We start from the raw sequence: 20,667 nt of genomic DNA on the forward strand, positions 1-20,667 counted from the left end.
ACATCATAAGAATTGTATGTCAGACAGTAGAGAGAATTACTAACAAGATCTTGGAAGGTAAAGGGTTAGGAACATTTTCCTTCATTAATCCCTATCACATTTTTACGTCATCTGTGATCTACTATCGAACAGACGCTCGGCAACATGGAATCTATTTGTTGACCCATTAACTCCCATGAGTGACCAAGACAGAATTTCTCTTTACAATATCAATACAACACCAAGAAGACAAGTGGCAAGAATCAAGAAAAGTATCAATTAGGGGATTAGTTGATCCAAGACCAAATTCTCAGAAGTAACATCAGAATAATTTTATAGCAGCCAGTAAAGAGAATTTCTAATGAGATCTTGGGAGTTAAAGGGTTAAATTGATTATTTCTCTTCTCCTGCAGGTTTTGGGAAATTTGTACGAAGATCTCAATGTTGAGTACAACGTGTCTTTCTTCCCTGATTTACCCTTGACTTTTAACGTGTCCACTGTGATGCTGAGCCCCAAGACTTACTGTAACCCAAACAACTTCCTCTTCAGGGAAAATAACAGCGATATCACCATCGAAGCACATCGTTTTCTGAACGGGGAGGGAGATAACAGTGGTTGTCCACATGGACGATTTCGGGCTTCTGTTAGGTACGATAAAAACACAGTTCGTGGAAGGGCCTTCGATTGAGTGTCGCAGAGCCAAAGTCAAAGAAATCGAAACGGCCAATCGGAGCGAAAGAAAATATCGATGAGCCAATGAGAACTCAAATTTAGAACGAGCCAACTGTCCGAACCGCGGGAAAACACGGTTGGCCAAATCGCGTTTGGTTTTAGTTTTGAATGGGATTCATTTGGAAAGTGGTGCGAGTTCTCTGTACCAATCATAGAAACCCAAACAATCCCGGATGACTTCCGACACTCAATTGAAAATTGTTCTGTTATCTTGCATCAGCGTTGGTGTAATTGAAGTTATGTAATAAGACGAGAAATTTAATTCGAACTCCCTCAAGAGTCAACATTTGTGGTGTTCAGCATGAGTGTGTATGCAGGACACAGTGCTAACGATTTATCGCCAGCATCCGAGATGAACAGAATATGAAACCATCGACAGAAGTTATCTTAAAGGCAGTTCATTTTATTAATTTCTTTTAAGATTTATTAAGTGCTGTTCTGGTCTGTAACTCATACATTTGTCCGGTGGTCTACTTCTCGCACCAACTCGTCGGCGATCTTCCAATAGAGGATGGAACTCAACGCAGTTATATTTGTTTTTTGAATGCAGTTTCTGGATTACTGATCCAAAATGTACTGAAAGTGCGACTGTTATTTTATTTTTCTCTTTTTTCCCCTGCTGTAGACCTGATGTAGAGATTACATCATTAATAGAGGACATATGGAAGAACAATCGGTCGAGAGAGATTTTGAAAGATGTTCCCTGGACATACATTGGTACACGAAGTGGTATTTTCCGTTCTTACCCAGGCCACCGCTCACGAAAGAACTTCGACCCGACCAAGTAAGAGTTCTTACAAGGAATAAAGCCTGGCTGCATCTGCGTTTAAATTGGTTTTGAGTCAGTTAGTGTGGCAATAGTGCTCATATGAATAGATTTTTTAACCTCAGGAAAGATTTTTAGAAAAGTGGCAAAACCAAAAACTTGCGATTATTCCTTACTGTTGTTGTTGTTCATATTTTAGAATTCCTTCGGCAAGAGTGAAAATGACAATTTCAACGGGTGAAACGTTTATCAGCGCTGGACATTTATTTTAATCCTCCTCCTCTCGGAATCCAACTTTTCCCTTCCATTGGAGAGCCTATTTCGTTTTCAAGCCTGTTGGTATTTAAATATTTTTTAATTGTCTGTGAAACACAAAATATCAATAACTGACCTTAAAATCGCACAGGCGGCCATGGTATCACCGTGCCTTGGTAAATCCAGCCAAAGCAGCTGTGTCTAATGCCTACATGGACGCCAATGGTATTGGAAAGGTGATCACAATTTCAGAAGCAGTTTTCCAGGCTTTGCCACAAAACACGTCCAATATAACTTGCGGGGGCACAAGTAATCTTCCAGGAGGATGCGCGTGTTCAAGGTATGATAATGCACATGTAAGGTTTGTTGATAACAGAGAACCGGAGCTTCTGTTGTGTGGCATGCCATGCGATGTCATAGTGTGACATACCATGCGATGTCATAGTGTGACATACCATGCGATGTCATAGTGTGACATACCATGCGATGTCATAGTGTAACATACCATGCGATGTCATAGTGTGACATACCATGCCATGTCATAGTGTGACATACCACGCGATGTCAGAGTGTGACATACCACGCGATGTCATAGTGTGACATACCATGCCATGTCAGAGTGTGACAAGCATGTTTATTGTTGCTACTGGTTTAATGTTTGCGCCTTCCTTCATATTGTAGGGATGTTCAGTGTATTTCAGGCAAGTGTCGTGTTTATGAAGGGAATCGTTCCCTATGCGCTGGGGATCGAGTTGAAGCAGTCACAGCCTTAGATATCCTATACAATGATTTCCATCGCCGAGTGTACGGGCTGCTGGACAGCTCAGGAGAGGAGAAATCCTGTGGAATGAACTACACTTGTCCTGATGGCGAGCACGTGTGTCAAACGAGGTATATAATGCCGTTACCAATACCTGCAAACCATTTCCGAGATCAAGAACACTCACTTTCAATATGAGGCCATGTGCAAAACCTTTCCTGTGAGAAAAATTTTTACTTGATGGGAGGGAAAAAACAACGCATGGGTAGCTGGCGCAGGGACTTTCCGGGTTTCCATGAAAATTAGAGCGATATCACAATATTTTCTGCCGTTGACTGTTCCTTGTAATCCATCCTTCTAAAGTCTCTTCAAACATCCAAACTCCCCATTTTGCTGCAATTTGTTTTTTAATTCCACTATCTTACCCCATTCCCTCTAACAAGTAACAGTGAAGACATTGCTGAGGTTTTTGACGAAAACACAATTCCTGAAAGAAATTGCATGCGGCATAGAACGAAGTGAAAAAGGGAGCAAGTCTCTACAGAAACTGTGTGGCTGAGTCGGTGAGAGATAATATTCGTCAGAGAAAATGACGGAGGGCTAATGCTTGAAATGTCAGCCATAGATACTCTGAACGGTGGCCAAATTACAGTACCAATTCAGTTGATAAAACTAAATTTTCTTGCAATCCAGAGAAGAAAACAACGTCCCAAAACACGACTTTTTTTTTCTCTTAGATGCTACCTAGTAGATAACTTGGCTAATTTAGTCACCGATCCAGACTTCCTTCTGGCGAGTACCACAGACGCGCGAGAATATGAACGAGTAAGCTTGGGACGTAAAGAGGGTGACGTAATGAAACTTTTGGTCACAAAGCATAAGTTCTTTGTTCCTAACCAACGAGTTGATTTCCAGGGAATTTGCAGCGTTTCCCCGTATGCACCAAAGGTATGTCCATACTAATCCGTTTTATTCCACTTCGGTGTCCTTAAAAGAGCTACAACTGTTTAGGTCTCTTTGTGGTTGGGAGTCCATCAGTAAGCTTTCCGAATGACCATTTAAGTCAATTGACAAATGCTTCGAGTTTTTCACTCCACATTCTGTAAGGATCTTTTCGTTCTCAGAGAATTCTTGTTTATTTTCATTAAATTGACTGTATCAATAAGATTACATCTTCTTTCACTTAAAATTCACCATCTTCATTTACATCATCATTGCGCACAAGTGTCACATATCGACATTCCTATCCTATCAGTATGCAGAAAGTTTTTCCCCATGGACCAAGTTAAAAGGCCTAGTCTGCCACGTGTCTCCAACAGCTCAGTGGTAGAGCATCTGAAGTGCTAATCTGATGGTCGCAAGTTCGACTCCTATTGTGAGCACCATGAGTTCTTTTCCTCCGGGTATGCCTGTGTTATTCACTGACTAACATCTTCTTTCAAATCAACTTTACGAAGTAACAGCCTCGAGATTCCTTGACATTTCCCGTTAGTTAAAGTTGAAACATTCGTCTTGAATCATCCATACCAGATATATGGTGTTGCTGTGTTTCTTGCGCATGTTATGTCCACGACTGGTAACCATATTTACAACCTAGGTTGGAAAAGTCTATTCCACACGTTAAAATCAATACTCATTTATGTCATTAGTGCGTCTCTAAAGTTCTCACACTTCCATATTTCATGATGAGCCAATAACTTATCTTTCAGGTAACACTGGAAGGAATCGTTAGAACACCTGAACAGGAAGATGACTACTACAAGAACAGAGGGCCTATTCCTCCATTTAGAAACGAGTACGGCTGCATTCAGGATGTTGTAGGCTACACTTCAGACGATGCTGTTCTGGGTAAGCTTAGTATATTATTAACTTCCGCATGTATTGATGCTGATGCTCAGGAAAGCTATAACAGCCAGCCAACGAGGTCGCCTTATAGTTTAGTAAGTAGAGTTACAGACTGAGAAATCGGAAGGTCAGCGGCTTGAATGCTCTCGTTGGAATCGTGATAGATTTTCAACATCATTGTATTTTTATGTTTTTACTTTTTTTCTCGTCTCTTGTTATGACCCGTATCAGTAAGAGAATTGACTTTCATCGGTCTTATTTGGTAGGTCCTGACGGCATCATTGCGGACTCTGTTGATGGTCCTTGCAGATCCGGGAAGTTTTTCCTCTCGGCTCTCCCTAGAACTAATCTCTATCTGCTTGTGATAGAGAACTGGAGCGAGTACCGTCAATCCTACTTTTATAACTTTAACTGCCACATTAGCAACCGAGTGTATGACGCAGGCGCATTTCGCATCGTAAACGGCACATGCGCACACATTGAGACCCAAACGAGTCTTAAAAAGAAGGAAAAGTGCCCCGCTCTGAAGAACGTCGAGATGCAATGTAGCTACAATGTGTCTAATACTCTAACAGTACCCAGCCTTATACAGTTGTTTGTGACAGTCTTCGCCGTCATTTTCAAGACGAGATGATTAATTATTATCGTTGTGTTAGAGAACTAGTTAATTTATTTGATGATCCTCGAAAACGTATTCCGACAGATTTTTACAATTGATTGACCCACCACCTACTGAAATAACCTACAAGCTGTGATTTCTTGATATCTACAAAAGTATTAGCACGTTAGAGCTGCTGTTATTTTTAGAAATGTTCATGTCTTGTAGGGGCGGATCCAGGATCTTTCACCTTTCTACGGGAAGGGGGGGTGGGGTGGGGTGGGGTGGGGTGGGGTGGGTGGTGTACAACTAGAGATTGGTGGAACTGACGGGTGGCTTACACAAACTTGAAAAGCGAATAACGAGGCAATAACGTAATTTTACCTGCTGAGAGTACAAAAGAAGTGATACAGCAGATTCTGTAAAGATATTGAAAAGCTTCAGGTAATATCAGGGGGGTGGTGCACGCACCCTTCAAACCTCCTCTAGATCTCTCTTCTTTTCTTCCCCCCCGTCTTGTGATGCAAATTTTACAGATAACTTTCAATCCATCGCAATCACTGGTAATAATCCTTAGGTTGACTGTTGCCCTCTCTAAATAGGAACCTTTAAGTAGGTACGACGAAAACGTGGAGGAAGACTTCAATTGAAACCTGATTTTGTGTTTTTGATTCGAATTTTGCGAATGGCTGGATGTGTTTACCGTCTCTCGTGGCGCCATACCTCAACTTTAGCGTAGCGTATGTGAGCAGCGTTGCGCCATTGTTCTACCAATAAGATCTTTGTTTTGCCACGTCCCCGTTGCTGTCATCGTCGAGGTTTTCTTAAGGTCCAGACTCATTAGCTGGTAGCGTTACTTGATACCTGAAGTGATGAACGTGGGTTTGAATCAGGGAGCTAAAAATAATTTACATCGGAATAAAACTATATATTTAATTCAAAGAGACGCTAGACATTGTTATTATCATCAATCATATCACCCTCATTATGGATACATACAAACTTTAATATAACGTCGTACTTGACTTATATGTATCATAATACATAAAAATGTTGATTAAAATATGTTAACATTTAAATGGTAAATTATTTTGAAAATTATAGCCATGAATTTACAGAGTCTAGTGTGTAAGTGTCAAGCTTTCGAACCTGTGGAGTCTTAAGTGTGAAATCAGGCTTCATCTTTGTTAATTTCGACCAGCTCCCCTTTTTCGGCTATGTCCGTCGCGCGAGTTTCAAAAATCAGCCAAAAAATCAAATGCTAGCTAGCGCGCGGAACTCCGCGAGTTGGACGCGCGAAAAGTACTCCCAGAGTTCGGCGCGGTGCGTTAGCCACCATATCTCTTTTTGCAAATGAGTCTCTCTCACTCTCCTTAAGGTGTAAATACTGTTGGTTAACTCTCGTAATCACGATATTATAGTTCTGAGAAGGACTGTTGACGGTAGTGGTGACTAACGTCTCGCTAACCTGAGCAGAGTTCATCAACAGAGTCAAGTGAATAGTGTAATATCATTCGAACTTTTTAAGTCCGGTTCGTATAGACTGATTGGTCAGTTTTGCCGTGATGTTATTGCCTGTAAGACTCAAATTGGGTAAGACGGACGTGATCGGTCTGTTTGGATCCGAGGGTAAAATTCGGTCGTCCTGGTCGTTTGTTTGTAATGTTGATGTTGTGCTCAAGTCGTTTGTATGGTGCTGGGTAGTAGTTAACGCCTGTTGAGGTTAGTCTATTCTAAGTTATTAAACCAACTTTCCAGTTAGGTTAGGCATTACGCAGAGTCTCGGTCAAAAGTGTGGTTCGTAAGTCAATGATGTGATCACCTTTCCTTGTCGCTCGCTTGCGTACGGTCAGTCTTGTTGTGAGGTTTCTGCCAGTCTCGCCGTTGTAGGGACGTGGCAGTCGGAGCAATTGATCTTATAAACCGCTCCCTGTCTGTTCCTCGCGCTGTTCCTCTTTGTGTTTGGCGTTTGTTTGTAACTGGCCTAGTGTGGTGATGGGTTTGTGGGCGATGCGGATAGTAAAGGGTTGTAGAATACGCGAGATGTTCTCAGACATGCCCATTATTTACTGTATAGTCGCTGTAGTCGTCGGAGTTGCGGTTTCGTTTGTTTTGGTAGTTGTTCTTTGAAAAACCACGGTCAAGGTATTTGTTCTCGTCGGATAAGTTGTCTGTCGTGTTGTATACTAGCTGCACTCGTCGTGGTAGAGCCCTGATAGTTATGGTTTTGTGTGATGAAGGGTTTCCTGAGTCTGTTTCCTACAATCTGTCGTCAGAAGTGAGTTGCCGTCACGGCTTACCAGGCAGACTAGAAAAAGAAGTTCACCTTTTTTCGACTTCTCTGGTAAACTGTATGTTTGAGGAACGCGCCCTATCGACTTGCCGACGAACAACACCGTTTTGGCTACGTAGCGTTGACGATACATTCACCGCCGTGCGACACGACGAAATCGACGCATTCCACCGCAACCTTAGCGGAGGAAACACAGACTTACAGTTTACCAGAGATGAAATTCGCAAACGGAAATTCCATAAACACAGGACATCATGTAATACTATTTTTGTAGACTTGAGGTGTGCGTTCATAATTCTGCGGGGTTGGTTGGTTACCATCTTTCTGGACTTTTCTGTGACTTTCGGGAAGCTTTCGAGCACACTCACGAAGTGAGACCGAAAAAACCTCGCGACTTTTTTGGAGTTCTTTTAGTCACTTTAATCTTTACCATGCAAGTTTTGCTACAAGACTACTAATTGCAAGTTGACGAACATGCTTCATTTCTAGATTACTCCAACCACAAGCTGGTCTTCGCTATTCTTAGACTTTGGACTCGCGCGACAGCCTTCGCCGAAGAGGAAGGATTGCTCCTAGCACATCATCTTTTTGTCTTGTCAAGTCATCATCAAACGCAACAGGAGACATATGGGCCATGAATAAAGATCTTGACTGAAAAGGTCTTGACAACAATGGCTAGTCAACAACTGCGGGCATAAACCTGGCCAAATCACTCGTTCCTTATGTATAAGTATTTGGAGTCTGAAACTCAATCTTCTTGTCTGAGAATAGAAAAAAACTAACAGGAACCAGGTTAACTAAAAGTAACAATACATTCCGATTGAACTGGTGATACCAGCCTGTCAGGATCTACTAGCCTCCTTAGGCTCATCTTCAGCTATTTGCTTCTAGTTTTGATTTGTTTAACCCTTTAACTCCCAGAAGTGATTTACATGTAACTGTTACGTAATATACATACATTATCCAGCCAACATGTGCTTCTGTTCAGTAATAGATCACAGATGACATCAAATTGTGATAAGAACCTTAAACAGAACGTAAAAAATACGACCGAGTGTCCTGATATTCTTACCATATTTTGAAGTCTTTAGTGATCTATAAGGGACCTTCAGGAGTTAGGACGGCAACGCCAAGGAAGACGTCTATTTAAAAATGAATACAAATTTTTAGTTGGAATTTCGCTGACTGACTGCATGTGTTTACCATCTCTTACGGCGCCATACGTTAACCTCAGTATAAAGTATGAGGGCGGCGTTGAGTTCCAAATAGAAACTGAAATAATTTGCCGTTAGGGTTTCCTTTCTCGGACCACGCAAATTTTGATGATTTCACGTTGCTATTTTGCAGAGAACGGCGAAGAAATGTGCACAGTTTAAAAATGCACGTTCTGATTAAGCTATTGTACTGCTCGTTAGATCTTTTGTTTCGTCACGTCCTCGCTGCCGTCGCCATCGTGGTTTGCTTAAGGTCCCTATTAGTATAGAATAAACCCACGGCACCATGGAATCTATCTGTTTTATATGATAAAAAAGAAAGTGTTGCTAATAGTGACGTCATCTATGCGTCTGTCCACTAATAGATCATGAGAAATAGCCAATCAAATGCGTGCGCAATTTAACTTAGTATGTAATCATCAGTCAAATCCTTCTAGAACCTGGTTTATTTCGAAATACCCATATGTAAACCTCCCGTCTTTCAAAGTGGTTTAGCCAATCTTAAGCTAATATCGTGGTAACACTCAAGCAAAGATACATACTTTGGAATGGAGAAGATGGAGTTGAAACTGCATCTAGAGCATACGTTAAATTTTCTGATTTCAGAAATTAATCATCATTCTTAAAGTAACAATTGTGGTCATTACAAATTTGGGGACCTCTGTTGGTAATAGCCGCTTTTAAAACGTTGAAGTTGGCTTCTCAACTTTTTTTTGCCCCAAAAACTTTCGACTCTGTATATCATTAAATCTTCACTAGCTTTCCTACAGTATGTGCATTCGTCAACTCTGGCCTTAGAGAAAGACTACCATCTAGCGTCAAGAAACGAAAACTGTACAGGCTACGGTAAAACATCGGTCTGTTCACATTTAAAACAAAACAAAGCAAACAAGGATTATCTTCAGCCTGAGCACACTGATGGTAGATCCTTTTCAGAGTCCCTTCAGGTAGTTGCTGCCCTGCATTCATTCCATTTGGCTTCGTAGTGCTTTTTCAGATATTCTACGACCAAAGTTTTTACCGCTTTAAGGCGTTCCTGATTCATTGACTAGAGTGAAACGAAAGAATAATTAATTAAATGGCATTAGTATTAGTACACGAGAGCTTGCCAATAAATTGCATAATCATCACCATTTAAGTCTCCTCAAATGTGATTGGTGCATTAGCTGCTTTATTTTTCACTAATCATTCTGTAGATTTGTAATTGGACAGTGTAATCGGATAGTTGGCTGTAATCAGAAACCTGCAATCAGAAACCTGTAATCGGACAGTTGAAGCAGCCAATCATACTTAGTCCTTTCAGTCAAATCCACCAATCACAGAATTAATCACAATAACCATAGCAACAATAATTTATCCAAAAAAATAATGGAACTTCCAAAGTTGAGGAATTTTTTACCTAGAGAATGTCTCTTCTGCACATATTTTGTCCTAAATGTATTTTTTGTTTTCGGAAATTGTAACAGTTATGATTAATTGGTAACAGGACTTTGTGTCGTTCAATTCTGTCTGTAATCATACTCGTGATTGACAAATCGGACTCTCGCTTCGCTGTCGTCCGATTTTGTTAATCACTCGTATGATTACAGGCGAAATTGAAGTCCACTCAGTTCTATTACTTTCATTAGTCATGTTGATTATGGTGGTAACCAGCATTCATCTACCGAGGCTTCGTTAGGAATGTTTCGAACAAGGTTGCCGTCAGTTAAAACCATCGTTTGCTTTAAAGGTCCTTACTTTCCTTCTGATCCTCAGTTAGATAGAGTGGTGACTAGAGAAAATTAACTTCTATTCGCTCGATTCAGATATTTCACCTTAGTATCTAATACTCAGCTGAATAGTGCTTTTCAAGAGCGCTGATTGGCTAGTTCGGAGGTAATTAACAAGTACCATTCAACTCGGAACAGCCAAATAAGCAAAATCGTACGTCAAGGGTTAGGTTAAAATTTTTCGGTATATTGGGAGATATAAAGTATTGTTTTGGTTTCTGTGTGGTATATACTAAAACAATTATTCACCCCAGCGTCGGTAGAAGTGGTGGATATTACCTCGCAGCTTTGCGGCTCGGTAAATGTCTACCGCGTTTACCCCCATTTCGTTGAAAACTTGTCAGTTTCATTTATAATTTATCAAATATCCCCTTCTCATGCTTTACAAGTGTTTGACGCCAACCTTTTTGTCCCGCTAAAAATGTAATAATAAAACAAATGCTTGAAGGCTGATAAACACGGTAGGATCTTTTCGGCTTCAAAATATTGTCGTATAGTTGTCGTGGGACATCTAGATCTGTTCCTTAAATTACTCGATCTCTCGGAATAGCTATTGATCGTGAACAAATATCCATGCATATTTTTGCCCCAAATAGATTTTTTTGTTAATTTAGTGACAAATCCCACCCAAGTGAAGGGTTCATTTCGTGAACGTCGATTGTTTAGCTCTGAGTCAGTTAATTAGTTTAATCAGTCTCTGAACTTTTCATACTAGAGTTGTGTTATTCTTTTATTACAGCGAACTGTGATTACTTAACGATATGTTACACCTTCAGAAATATTTCCAAATAAACAAATGTACAAAAAATTGTTAAGGGTACCTTCTTATCGAAAGTTTCTGAGTCCTCGCTGCCGTCACATCGTTCAAAATTGCATCCGGGAATACCTTCTCTTGAGACTTCGTTATTCTGTTTTTATTAAAAAGAATAATAGATTCACGTCTATGGTTAACAAATAGATTCCATTTGACCTACGTCTTTTCAGCTTTGGATCTTAAATGACGTCAAATTGTAGTAAGACTGAATGCACGCTGACGCTTGAATTCGAATTAACCAACTATGGATATTATTCACCATCAAATGGGCATCCAAATCATCGCACAATCTCTTAATTTTTCTCGATTTTCTTACTTAATTTTTTTTTACAAAAACTAGACTGATTTCTTCACCAGGATAACATTTTAAATTGGAAATGAGTGTTAAAGATTTTGTTAACTACGCACTACTTATTACGTGCTCTAAATGGCTAGACAAACGATTTGAACAGGCTAATTGAACTAGTCAGCTCTCTGTACGCTCAAACGCTGCATACCAAAATTAGATATCACAGGACATTCATTTGGATCATTAAAAGAGGACTAAAGTAGGGGTAGTGAAGTTTAAAATTAAATTTCGTACCTCTTTACATTTGAAACACAGTGATTCACGACAGCTGCACCAAAACCAAAAGAAAAGGCGCAGAACGACGTATGGAATATTGAATGGAACCGGAACAGAGTTGTCTTTGTCGATCCATTCCAGCCACATTTGGGTTCTTGAGAATTTCCACTCTACATCAGCGTTTTTCTGAGAAAAAGCGCATATGTTACGTTTAACTGAGCATTGAAAAAACAGAGAACAACTTGCATCATGTACAGAGACTAGAGTTAAGTGGTTGGTGATTTCAATGTGAAGTTAGGGAAATTTCCCTAACTAAGGCTTGCAGGGGGGGTTATCGTCAGACATGTTTGTTAGCGTTGTTAATTTATAGCAGGGGAAAGAGGGGTTTCCTAATGTTGTTTAGTGGAACCGGTACCTTGCATTTAATCATCTCCTTTGCATGTGTCTCTGAAACGATTTCGGCGATCTTCTTTTTCTAATATTTAGTCTGCATTGCCTTGGTGATTTTTAAAAAATGTTTAATGGATAAATGGGTAAGTTTCTGACGAAAGTATGATGCTACGTTGATGGAGAGTACCCCAAGATAATTGGTTTTTTCATTATCTGAATTGATAATGTAAATTGGTCACCTAAAAAGTTTCTACAGGTGACTTTCCGAACGTCAGCTTTACGTCACAGTACCCTTTTTCTTTTCTCACTGACAAAGAGATGATAACGCTCGAGGCATCAGCTTTAGAAACTGGTTACGGTCAGCAATTTATATCATCAACTCAGTTGATAAAACCACATCGTCTTTTAAAAGAAGCTTTTACTGTGATTGTAGAGACACCTAAACTTTTGTGGTTTTCTTTTTGCGTCAACTTTTTAGTTTTTGTCTCTGGTTTGTTTGTAGAATAACCTAGCACAAAAATAACTCTTTAAAATTACCTTGATTTTGTGGAATGAGTCGTTCATCATAGCTATCAGCATGTTGAGGGCAACAAGGCTGGTGCATATGACATAGGCTCCCATAAATAGGCGACCAAAGAAGGTAATGAGAGTGAAGTCTTGATCCCGCACTTTAATGCTATCCTCCTGTTCACCTCCACCAAATAGCAACCAAAACAAGATAGTGAAAGTGTTGGCATGTCTGAAAAAAGGTGTGAGAATGAAATGTTATCTCATTTTTTTTTATGGAAACTAACGTTATAGCCATGGACTAGGCTTTGCTATCAATATGAGTTCATGACTAATCAAATTTTGCAACGGGCAAACAACTTTGAAATATATATAATAGGTGTCGTCAGTTCCAGTTTTATTTGAAAAGAGTCTGTGTCTGTTTATCATTCCTGGGCTCGCAAAGGAGAGTTAAAAGGTAGTAGGGGGAATAAGAATACCCAGTATTCTGGGAAATATTTTAAGTTTTTCAACCATGGCAACATGTTATTAAAATAAATTTTAAGCACGAAACGAAATGGTGTTCAGTAATAGTTTGAAACCGAACTGAGCTCGACAACCACCCATGAGAGAAATCTAAAGATATTCAGGAATACTCACAAAGCAAATGGATGAGAAACTTGGTAGTCAGTGTTTTTGGTGTCCTGCTTTTTGAGCTCTATCTGAGAGGCAACATAGTACGAGTAAATCTTGGCCACCCCAGTAGCAAACGCAAAGTAGAGAAGGAGAAAGATGGCAAGAAACTTAAGGACATCTCTCAGCATTTTGTAAAGTGACAGTTGTAAGGGACCCAGCGTTGAATTGACCTGGAAAAAGTGTGCCAAGTGAAAATAGGCCACGACGGAGGCACTGGCATAAATGGCATCTGCAACGATGTATAATTTTTTTTCAGGCTTCCACTCTTCGTTACCGCCCCACGCGGCCAACCATACAGTGTAGGCCACCACGAATGTGAGGATGATCACTATATCAACAACATTCCACCACTTTGAGAAGTAAATGAAAGCACCTTGCCTCCAGGCTTCCACAATTTCCTGTATAAGTAGGCCGAGGACGAAGTGCATTATAACCAAATCTGTGGGTAGGAGTAAGTAATCAAGTTATACGTAAAGCTTATGTACTCTCTTTGTTTACCTATGAACAAGGATTAATTGCAAACTCCGAAATGCTTGCACTTTGCAGCAGTCCTCTTCTGAATATGTTCCCTAGATCTTGTCAGGTATGAAAACAAAAGGCGGGCGTTGTAGCTCACCTGTTATGATAGCGCTTACGGATATTTCTGTGTAGTATAATTGCTCAGGTGTGTATAGAAATGCACTCACTCCAGTGGCTTTAGGATTGCGCAGTATCTCACCATAATCACCTCGCGCGAGGTGATTATAGCAGGGGCCCATAATATTCCAACGGCTACCTCACGTTTTGTAAATTTTACGATGGAAAATATAATTCTGAGGAGCACAAAAGATGCCACAAAGTTGGGCTTAACTCTTTTCAAAAGAAAGATATGGAGTTTTTCCTAATTGAACAAAATAAACCTGTTAAATTCTAATGGAAACTGGTTGCTTATCTCTATACGAGGACTCTAAACAACTGTAATAGGATGGTTTCAACGGCAAAACGAATTTACAACAGAATTCTGAAGCATCTGAACTATTATACTAGACAATTAATCGCCTCAAGCTCATTGAATATAGTTGAAAATACCCTCTACAATCTTACTTTACCCTTAGCAATTAATTGTTAATTATAGCCCACTCATTTATTTCCGACTGATTTAATTGGTTTATTTTTTTCACGTGGTACAAAATCACCAGGCAGTTATCAAGTAAAAAAAACCCCGTTTGCATCAGTATTTGTGCTCCGATTATTTCCGTCGAAACCTCGAGCAACTCCTACGCATCTTTCGTGCTCTCCCAAACTTCCCGCGTGTTTCATATCTCAATGAACGCACGCTGACATATGAACCAATTGTTAAATATTGGGGCTCTGAAACAGTTGGACTCAAAAGCACTCAAGTTCCTCTGGATTTTATTGGTGGGAAGCGGCAAGATAAAATCACGACTTTGTGTCAAGAAATTTCCTCTTACAGTACTTATTTGGATTTTGCGTGACGACTAACTACCAAAATAAAATATATCTTACACAAGTTTCCGTTTCGCCCTTTAAAGAGGCCAAGATTTGAAATGGATTATTCAAATGAAATCAACTTACCAATCCACGTAAGGCCTGCTCCGCCAGGCCCATACTTGTACTCAAAAGATGAACCAAAGATTATAGCCAGAAATATTATGCATGACAAGGTGTGGTTAAGAAACTTCGAGTAAGGATGCTCATACAGAATTCTCAGCCAGTGGCAGTCAAATCCGCAGCACGGGAAATTCTTGCGAATTAACTTAAGAGGGATGTAAAAGGGGATCGTAAGGCTGACCAGTAAAAGTTGGAACAAGCACCAGCCTGCTTTAATCCCGATTCCCCTATTTCGCCAACCAGGATTTCCGTGGTAGATGGCTTCGTCAAGAACAAATTGACAGTTTGGGCTTGCCACAAACTGAAAATCAAGTAGAACAAAAGTGAAACTGCAGTCAAAATTAAATTCCTTGCGAGTGACTTTTTACAAAAGAAGGCGTGAAATAATTCCAATGTTTGTCCATGCTCGACGATAGACAACGATTGGAAAGTGTTGGTGAAATGTTTGGTTTATCATGAGAAAATCCACTTCCCTGAATTGATGCCGAGATACAGTATCATCGACAGGTTTGAGAATCGCTTGGTTGCTCATTATCGAGGGCAAGACAGCTCTTGGAAAAAACATACCACTTTAGATTTGCATTGAAATCCAATTTTATATTCAGCCATTCTCTTATTCCGATGGAGGTTAATTTAATGTTTGCAAGCGAGGTTTCGTCCAAGGATGATACCATCAAAATAAACCGAAAAAGGTTTAAATTTGCCTCTGCCTGACCACAGTAGTTTAATGCGTTTTTAGAGCTGCTGTCGCGTAAAATGACTGAAATTTTCTGACCGGCGCCACCCTTAAAAGTGTTCTGGGTGGTCATCTTAGAATGCATAGAGGCGGAGAGCCGGGAACGACTGAAAATATACAGATAAATGGAGTGTACCTCACGAAATTATAAGAAATGATCTATTATTCAGAGACACTGTTGAAATTAAAAGACGTTAAGTCTTCGAAATGTCATTTTCCCTTCCCTGTCTTTTCCTCTATGTCAAATACGTCTAATGTTTACGATATATGAGTTAGATCCTGCATACATAATGAGCTAAATAATAGATCAATTCCTTACTTTCGCAAATTAAAATCGAAAATTCCGGCTCAAAATTCTTCATGACAAGCGAAAATTTTGTTTTAAAGAGGTATTCCTTTTTATTTCGTAGGCAGGGCAGTGTTTATGCTTTAAACAAACACTGAAACTTTGGATGCAACTTGCATCCAAAGTTTCAGTGTCTATTTACTGTGTTGAACACACAGATATTTAATCAACATGCAAGACGATACCCGACTACAGAAAAACTCCTTTCAGTTTTTCTTTTGGAGCGCGTGCGCATTCCAAACACTGTGATTGGCAGCTGTCAGAAACACTACATCTCTCCCCTTCTTGATTATAAACTTTTAGATACTTGTATATCTAAAAGATCGACTTAAACAACGTATCTCTAATAGCTAAAAACGAGAAACTGGAAGATGTTTAATTGTAACAAAATCCAATTGCATTAGTTGGGCTTGGAGAACTTGATGACTTGTCAATTTTGGAAACTTTGGTGACCAGGGTTCTACTGTTAAATCTTCGTCTGCCCGCTCTTGTGTTATCTTTTAAGTATGCCTAATATTACTTGGGGCAACTTTGAACATGGATGAGCTCCGCGTGACAGTTTGGTTCCCATCGCTTGTCGTAACCATAGATTCATTTTTCTTAAACCACGAGAGGTACTGGACTGAACGAGGGGCCTAGCTTGTTGCGTTTTGGTAGCTTGATTAGAACTGTGTCTCTCCTTGACTCCTAACTTTTGGTCTACATATGTTTTCATCTTCATTTTCTGTTCTGCATCCCTATCGGTCATGTTCTTCTGTTTCTCAAGAGCTGGTGGTGTCACTTCTGGTAAAGAAGTCTTAAGCTTCCTCTAGTTAATCCATGAGAGTTCTTTTTGATAGGTGCGCTATATAAATACTGGTTATTATTATGTTAAGTGCTTCACACGATGAGATGTCAGTGGTCAAGTGAGTTGTCGCTAATACTGTAGTAGAAACTTATGGAGTCCTTGCTTCCAGTTCTTGTGCCTAACGGTGGCGGTTCTCACGCATTTCTCTAGTGTCTTCATGAAACGCTCCACTTCGCCATTTGCCCTTGGCCAAAGAGGCGTGATTTTGTGGTGGTGAAAACCAAGATGTTCAGCAAAGTTCTTGAACTCCATGCCATTAAAGGGGGGTCCATTGTCACTCTTTAAGACGTCAGGAATTCCTTGTCTAACAAAAATTGCGTCAAGCTTCGGGATGGTGGATCTAGCAGAAGTGGATGTGACAATTTCAACTTCTCGGAAACGACTGTATTCGTCTATGACGACCATGAGGTACTCTCCAGAAGGGCGTGGTCCTAGAAAATCCATCGCGAGTGTTTTTTATGAGCGTTTGGTAGTGGTGTTATCCTTGGAGGTTCGAGTCGTTCTGCCTTGCTAGTAGTTGCTACTTGGCATGGTAAACAGTTGTTGACTTTCTCCTTAACCACCTTGTCTACACCGTGAAACCAAACTTTTTTCTCTGATGAGGCGTTTTGTTTTCGTGATTCCTTGGTGCCCAGAGCTAGGTCCACGGCTCTGTCTCTTAGTGCTTTCGGGACTACGATCCTGTTTCCCCTCAGTACAGTTCCATGGTAGACCAACAGTTCATCTTTCACATTTCTGTACTCCTGTACTTCGGGATGTGTCCACTGATCAGTCTGGACGGCCTTCATAAGTGCTTGGAGCAAATTGTCCTTCTCCGACTCTAACTTGATTTCTTGCAGCGTCTTTTGGCATTGCCCGGTTGCATACCTAGTTCACATAATCTTCTGCAATGTTGCGCTCCTCTCTATCTATGTTACATGGATGGCGGCTCATAAAATCGGCTGGATTCCCAGCGTCTTTGCCAGGTCGGTAGATGAGTTGACAGTTGTAGGGCATGAGCCTCAGCTTCCATCTGTCGATACGCGCTAACGTTGGCTTGTGGTAATGATGAACTCTCATCCATACAAGTAAAGATGAAAATGTTCGATTACTCCCAGTATTTCCCTCTCGGTTTGAGAATATCTGCTCTCAACGTCACTGAGTACCTGGCTTGCGTAACTGATAACTTAACTATCCTGCACTAAAAATCCTCCGAGTCCGACCGGGCTCCCGTCGACTATCACTTCAGTCCTGAGTCTTGGTTTAAAGTATGACATCACGTGATTCTTGGTCATGCTATCTTTCAACTTGTCGAATGCTTGTTATTGTTCTTCGGCCCACTGCCATGCCATGTCTTTCTTGGTTAACAGCCGTAGAGGGGCAGTTATCGTGGCATAGTCTGGGATGTAACGGGACACGTATTGAGCCAACCCCAGTAGAGACTTCACCTCGCTGACACCCTCTGGTTTGCTCATGTCAATGATCATCTTGATCTTGGCTGAAAATCTGTCCGTAGAACTTGATCTCACTCCTCGACAAGGCGCATTTCTCCTTGTTCAGGCGCACGCCAAGTTGCTGGAGCCGCTGTAGTACGCCACGGAGGTTCTCATCATGTTTCTTCTAAGTTTTTCTTCTGAGGCCTGTGAGTATTTCCTCGGTTGCGTTCTGGAAGATCTCGGATGCTGCGTTAATTCCAAACACGAGGCGCTTGTATCTTCGGAGTCCGACGTGTGTGCCGGAAGTGGTAATATAGCGGCTCTCTGTTGCCAGCTCCGGTTGGTGGTATCAAGACGAAAGGTCTAACTTGCTGAAAACTGTTGCTCCGTTGAGGTCAGCAACCAGATCGTCTATGGTCGACATCAGGTGTTTTTCTCGTTTAACAGCCTTGTTGGCCTCTCGCATGTCTACACATATTCTCACTTGATCAGAGCTCTTGGGGACTATAATAATAAGGCTCACCCAGGGCGTTGGGCCTGTCACGGTCTCGATGATGTCTAGCTCTTCTGATCGCTTTAACTCCATCTCGACATCTTTTCTTACATGGAAGGGAATTCGACGGTGCGGTTGTTACTTGGGTATGACGTCAGGGTCTATGTGAAGCTTGATGACTTTTCCTTTTACTTTGCCGATTCCACCGAGCAGGCTTTCTAAATCTCCGTTGACGGGGGACCGGGGACTGGTCACGTCAGGTTTGACTTGGTTGATAATCTTGAGCCCGCCAAGTTTTGTAGCGGTGTTAATACCCAGGAGGTTTCCTGAAGCACCTCTGATGACATGCAGGGTTGTCCATGCGCTATTGGCGTTAGCGAATATTTCGGCCTCAATAGTTCCCAGATCAGGTAGAGGTGTGAATAATCCATAGGGGAAAATTCTGCGCTTGGTGACTTCTGGTACTTTCCGTTTGTATAACTCCCTAAAGGTGCCTTCGTCCATTAGATCGACCGATGCACCGGAATCGACCATCATTTCTATTTGTTTTCCATCGATCTTGACTTTGCAAGTTGGTTGCTTGTCACCACCTATCGTGTAAACGTATTCGTCATTTTCAGCCGTGTCTTCAAACGTGACGTGTTTTGCTGACTCAGGTGGATTTGGTGACTCAAATGGTTTTCTGCAAACACGGGCAAAATAGTTTAGTTTGCCACAGAATTTGCACTCCTTGTTTTTCGCAGGGCATGAGTCTTTGTGAGGGTATGGTCCACTACAGTTCCTACATTTACCATCGTCTTTTCGGGAGTTGCTGCGATTGTGTGACTCGTAGCGAGTGCGTTACTCTTGGCGATTTTGTTGATGGCGCTGTTTCCCTTTGAGATGTGTTGAAGTTCTTTTCTTGTTACACTTTACCGCGTTTACGGTTTGATGGAGATTCTCCAACTCCTTTGCTTGTATTTTGCTTAATTCTAGGGCTCTACCAGCTTTCATGGGGCTAGATAAGTCGAAGTCTTCTCGCAGAGCTTTGTACCGTAGGGAATTAGAGTAAGAATCAAACATCTTGGGAAATGAAAATTTTCAACCCCCCTTCAAATTTTGCATGCAGTTGGGCACTCAGGGGGGATGCACAAAAATGCCCTTGTAAAGGTTGCAGCACTCTTGTTGCCATGGTAACAACGGCTGCTTGTTTGAGGCCTGGGGCCTTATTTTCATACCAAAACGTCGCAAGAAAAGAGTGAAATGTTTATATCTCTATCTCAAGCTAAATACAACATTACAAATTGGAACTTTTACCATACATAGTGAAATCATTCGTCTTCACTTTGATACAATTAATTTTCCCTGAGAGTGAATGTGAACACATAAATAGATTATTAATTTCGGTACAGTTACGGTCATTTTTGTTGTCGTGTAAAACAGGGAAAACGTTTATCTGAATTTCACCAAAGGTACACCGATTCTGGAACTGAAACTACCGCCTAACTGGTTATAGTATTCTAGTATTCAAATATGTAAAAATCTCTGGGGGGCTGCCTCTACTTTTGATAGGGGCAATTCGCAAAAAAAGCTCAAAATCAGATATTGCATAACTTGGCAATGTTTACATCTGATGTTCTCAACAATAAATGTTTCAGAAAAATAAAACATGCACGGCTTTGGAAGAATGTTATCTTATGAGCAATATCCAGAAGAGAAATCTCGCCTTTGGTTGTCATCTTTAAAAAAAATTGATCAACCTTCATGGAGAACTACTCGACGTACCTACAAACATATACCTCAAATCGTGTGCATATCCAGATTCCGAATGCTGCACCTTCTTTCATGGGAGTTTGAGCGATCCGAAGTCCTCTGAAGATACACTGTTATACTTGTATGTCATTTCAAACATGTTGAAGTCGGCTGATCTACACGAGACTATCCTCACACCGGTCATTTGTGATAACCATGTACGTTGTCACAATAGCGTGACGCTGTATTTCTCCATGAAGTTTCCATCGGTCGCCCCAAAGAAGACGAGAAATGGACATTTTTAGATAAATCAGCAGATTTCCGA

At 40.8% G+C, this 20,667-nt stretch overlaps 2 protein-coding genes across 2 annotated transcripts in view; one reads left to right on the forward strand and one right to left on the reverse strand.

Annotated features, from left to right (window-relative positions):
* The window catches only part of LOC113680062 (voltage-dependent calcium channel subunit alpha-2/delta-3), a 23,294-nt gene extending 17,279 nt beyond the window's left edge, over positions 1-6,015 (forward strand). Inside the window, exons 10-16 of the mRNA XM_027197065.2 lie at positions 393-628; positions 1,338-1,496; positions 1,885-2,073; positions 2,415-2,624; positions 3,231-3,441; positions 4,203-4,341; positions 4,605-6,015. Coding sequence (XP_027052866.2) covers positions 393-628; positions 1,338-1,496; positions 1,885-2,073; positions 2,415-2,624; positions 3,231-3,441; positions 4,203-4,341; positions 4,605-4,972 — 1,512 coding nt within the window. The 3' untranslated portion in view covers positions 4,973-6,015. The remainder of the gene's footprint in view (positions 1-392; positions 629-1,337; positions 1,497-1,884; positions 2,074-2,414; positions 2,625-3,230; positions 3,442-4,202; positions 4,342-4,604) is intronic.
* Positions 5,922-20,667, reverse strand: part of LOC149036749 (short transient receptor potential channel 4-like) — a 19,839-nt gene continuing 5,093 nt past the window's right edge. Inside the window, exons 2-7 of the mRNA XM_089189651.1 lie at positions 14,739-15,075; positions 13,128-13,602; positions 12,519-12,720; positions 11,610-11,777; positions 11,034-11,120; positions 5,922-9,491 (exon numbers count right to left, since the gene is read on the reverse strand). Coding sequence (XP_089045777.1) covers positions 9,387-9,491; positions 11,034-11,120; positions 11,610-11,777; positions 12,519-12,720; positions 13,128-13,602; positions 14,739-15,075 — 1,374 coding nt within the window. The 3' untranslated portion in view covers positions 5,922-9,386. The remainder of the gene's footprint in view (positions 9,492-11,033; positions 11,121-11,609; positions 11,778-12,518; positions 12,721-13,127; positions 13,603-14,738; positions 15,076-20,667) is intronic.

This window comes from Pocillopora damicornis, chromosome 12, assembly GCF_964200805.1.
Source record: "Pocillopora damicornis chromosome 12, jaPocDami1.2, whole genome shotgun sequence".
Classification (NCBI taxonomy): Eukaryota; Metazoa; Cnidaria; class Anthozoa; order Scleractinia; family Pocilloporidae; genus Pocillopora; species Pocillopora damicornis.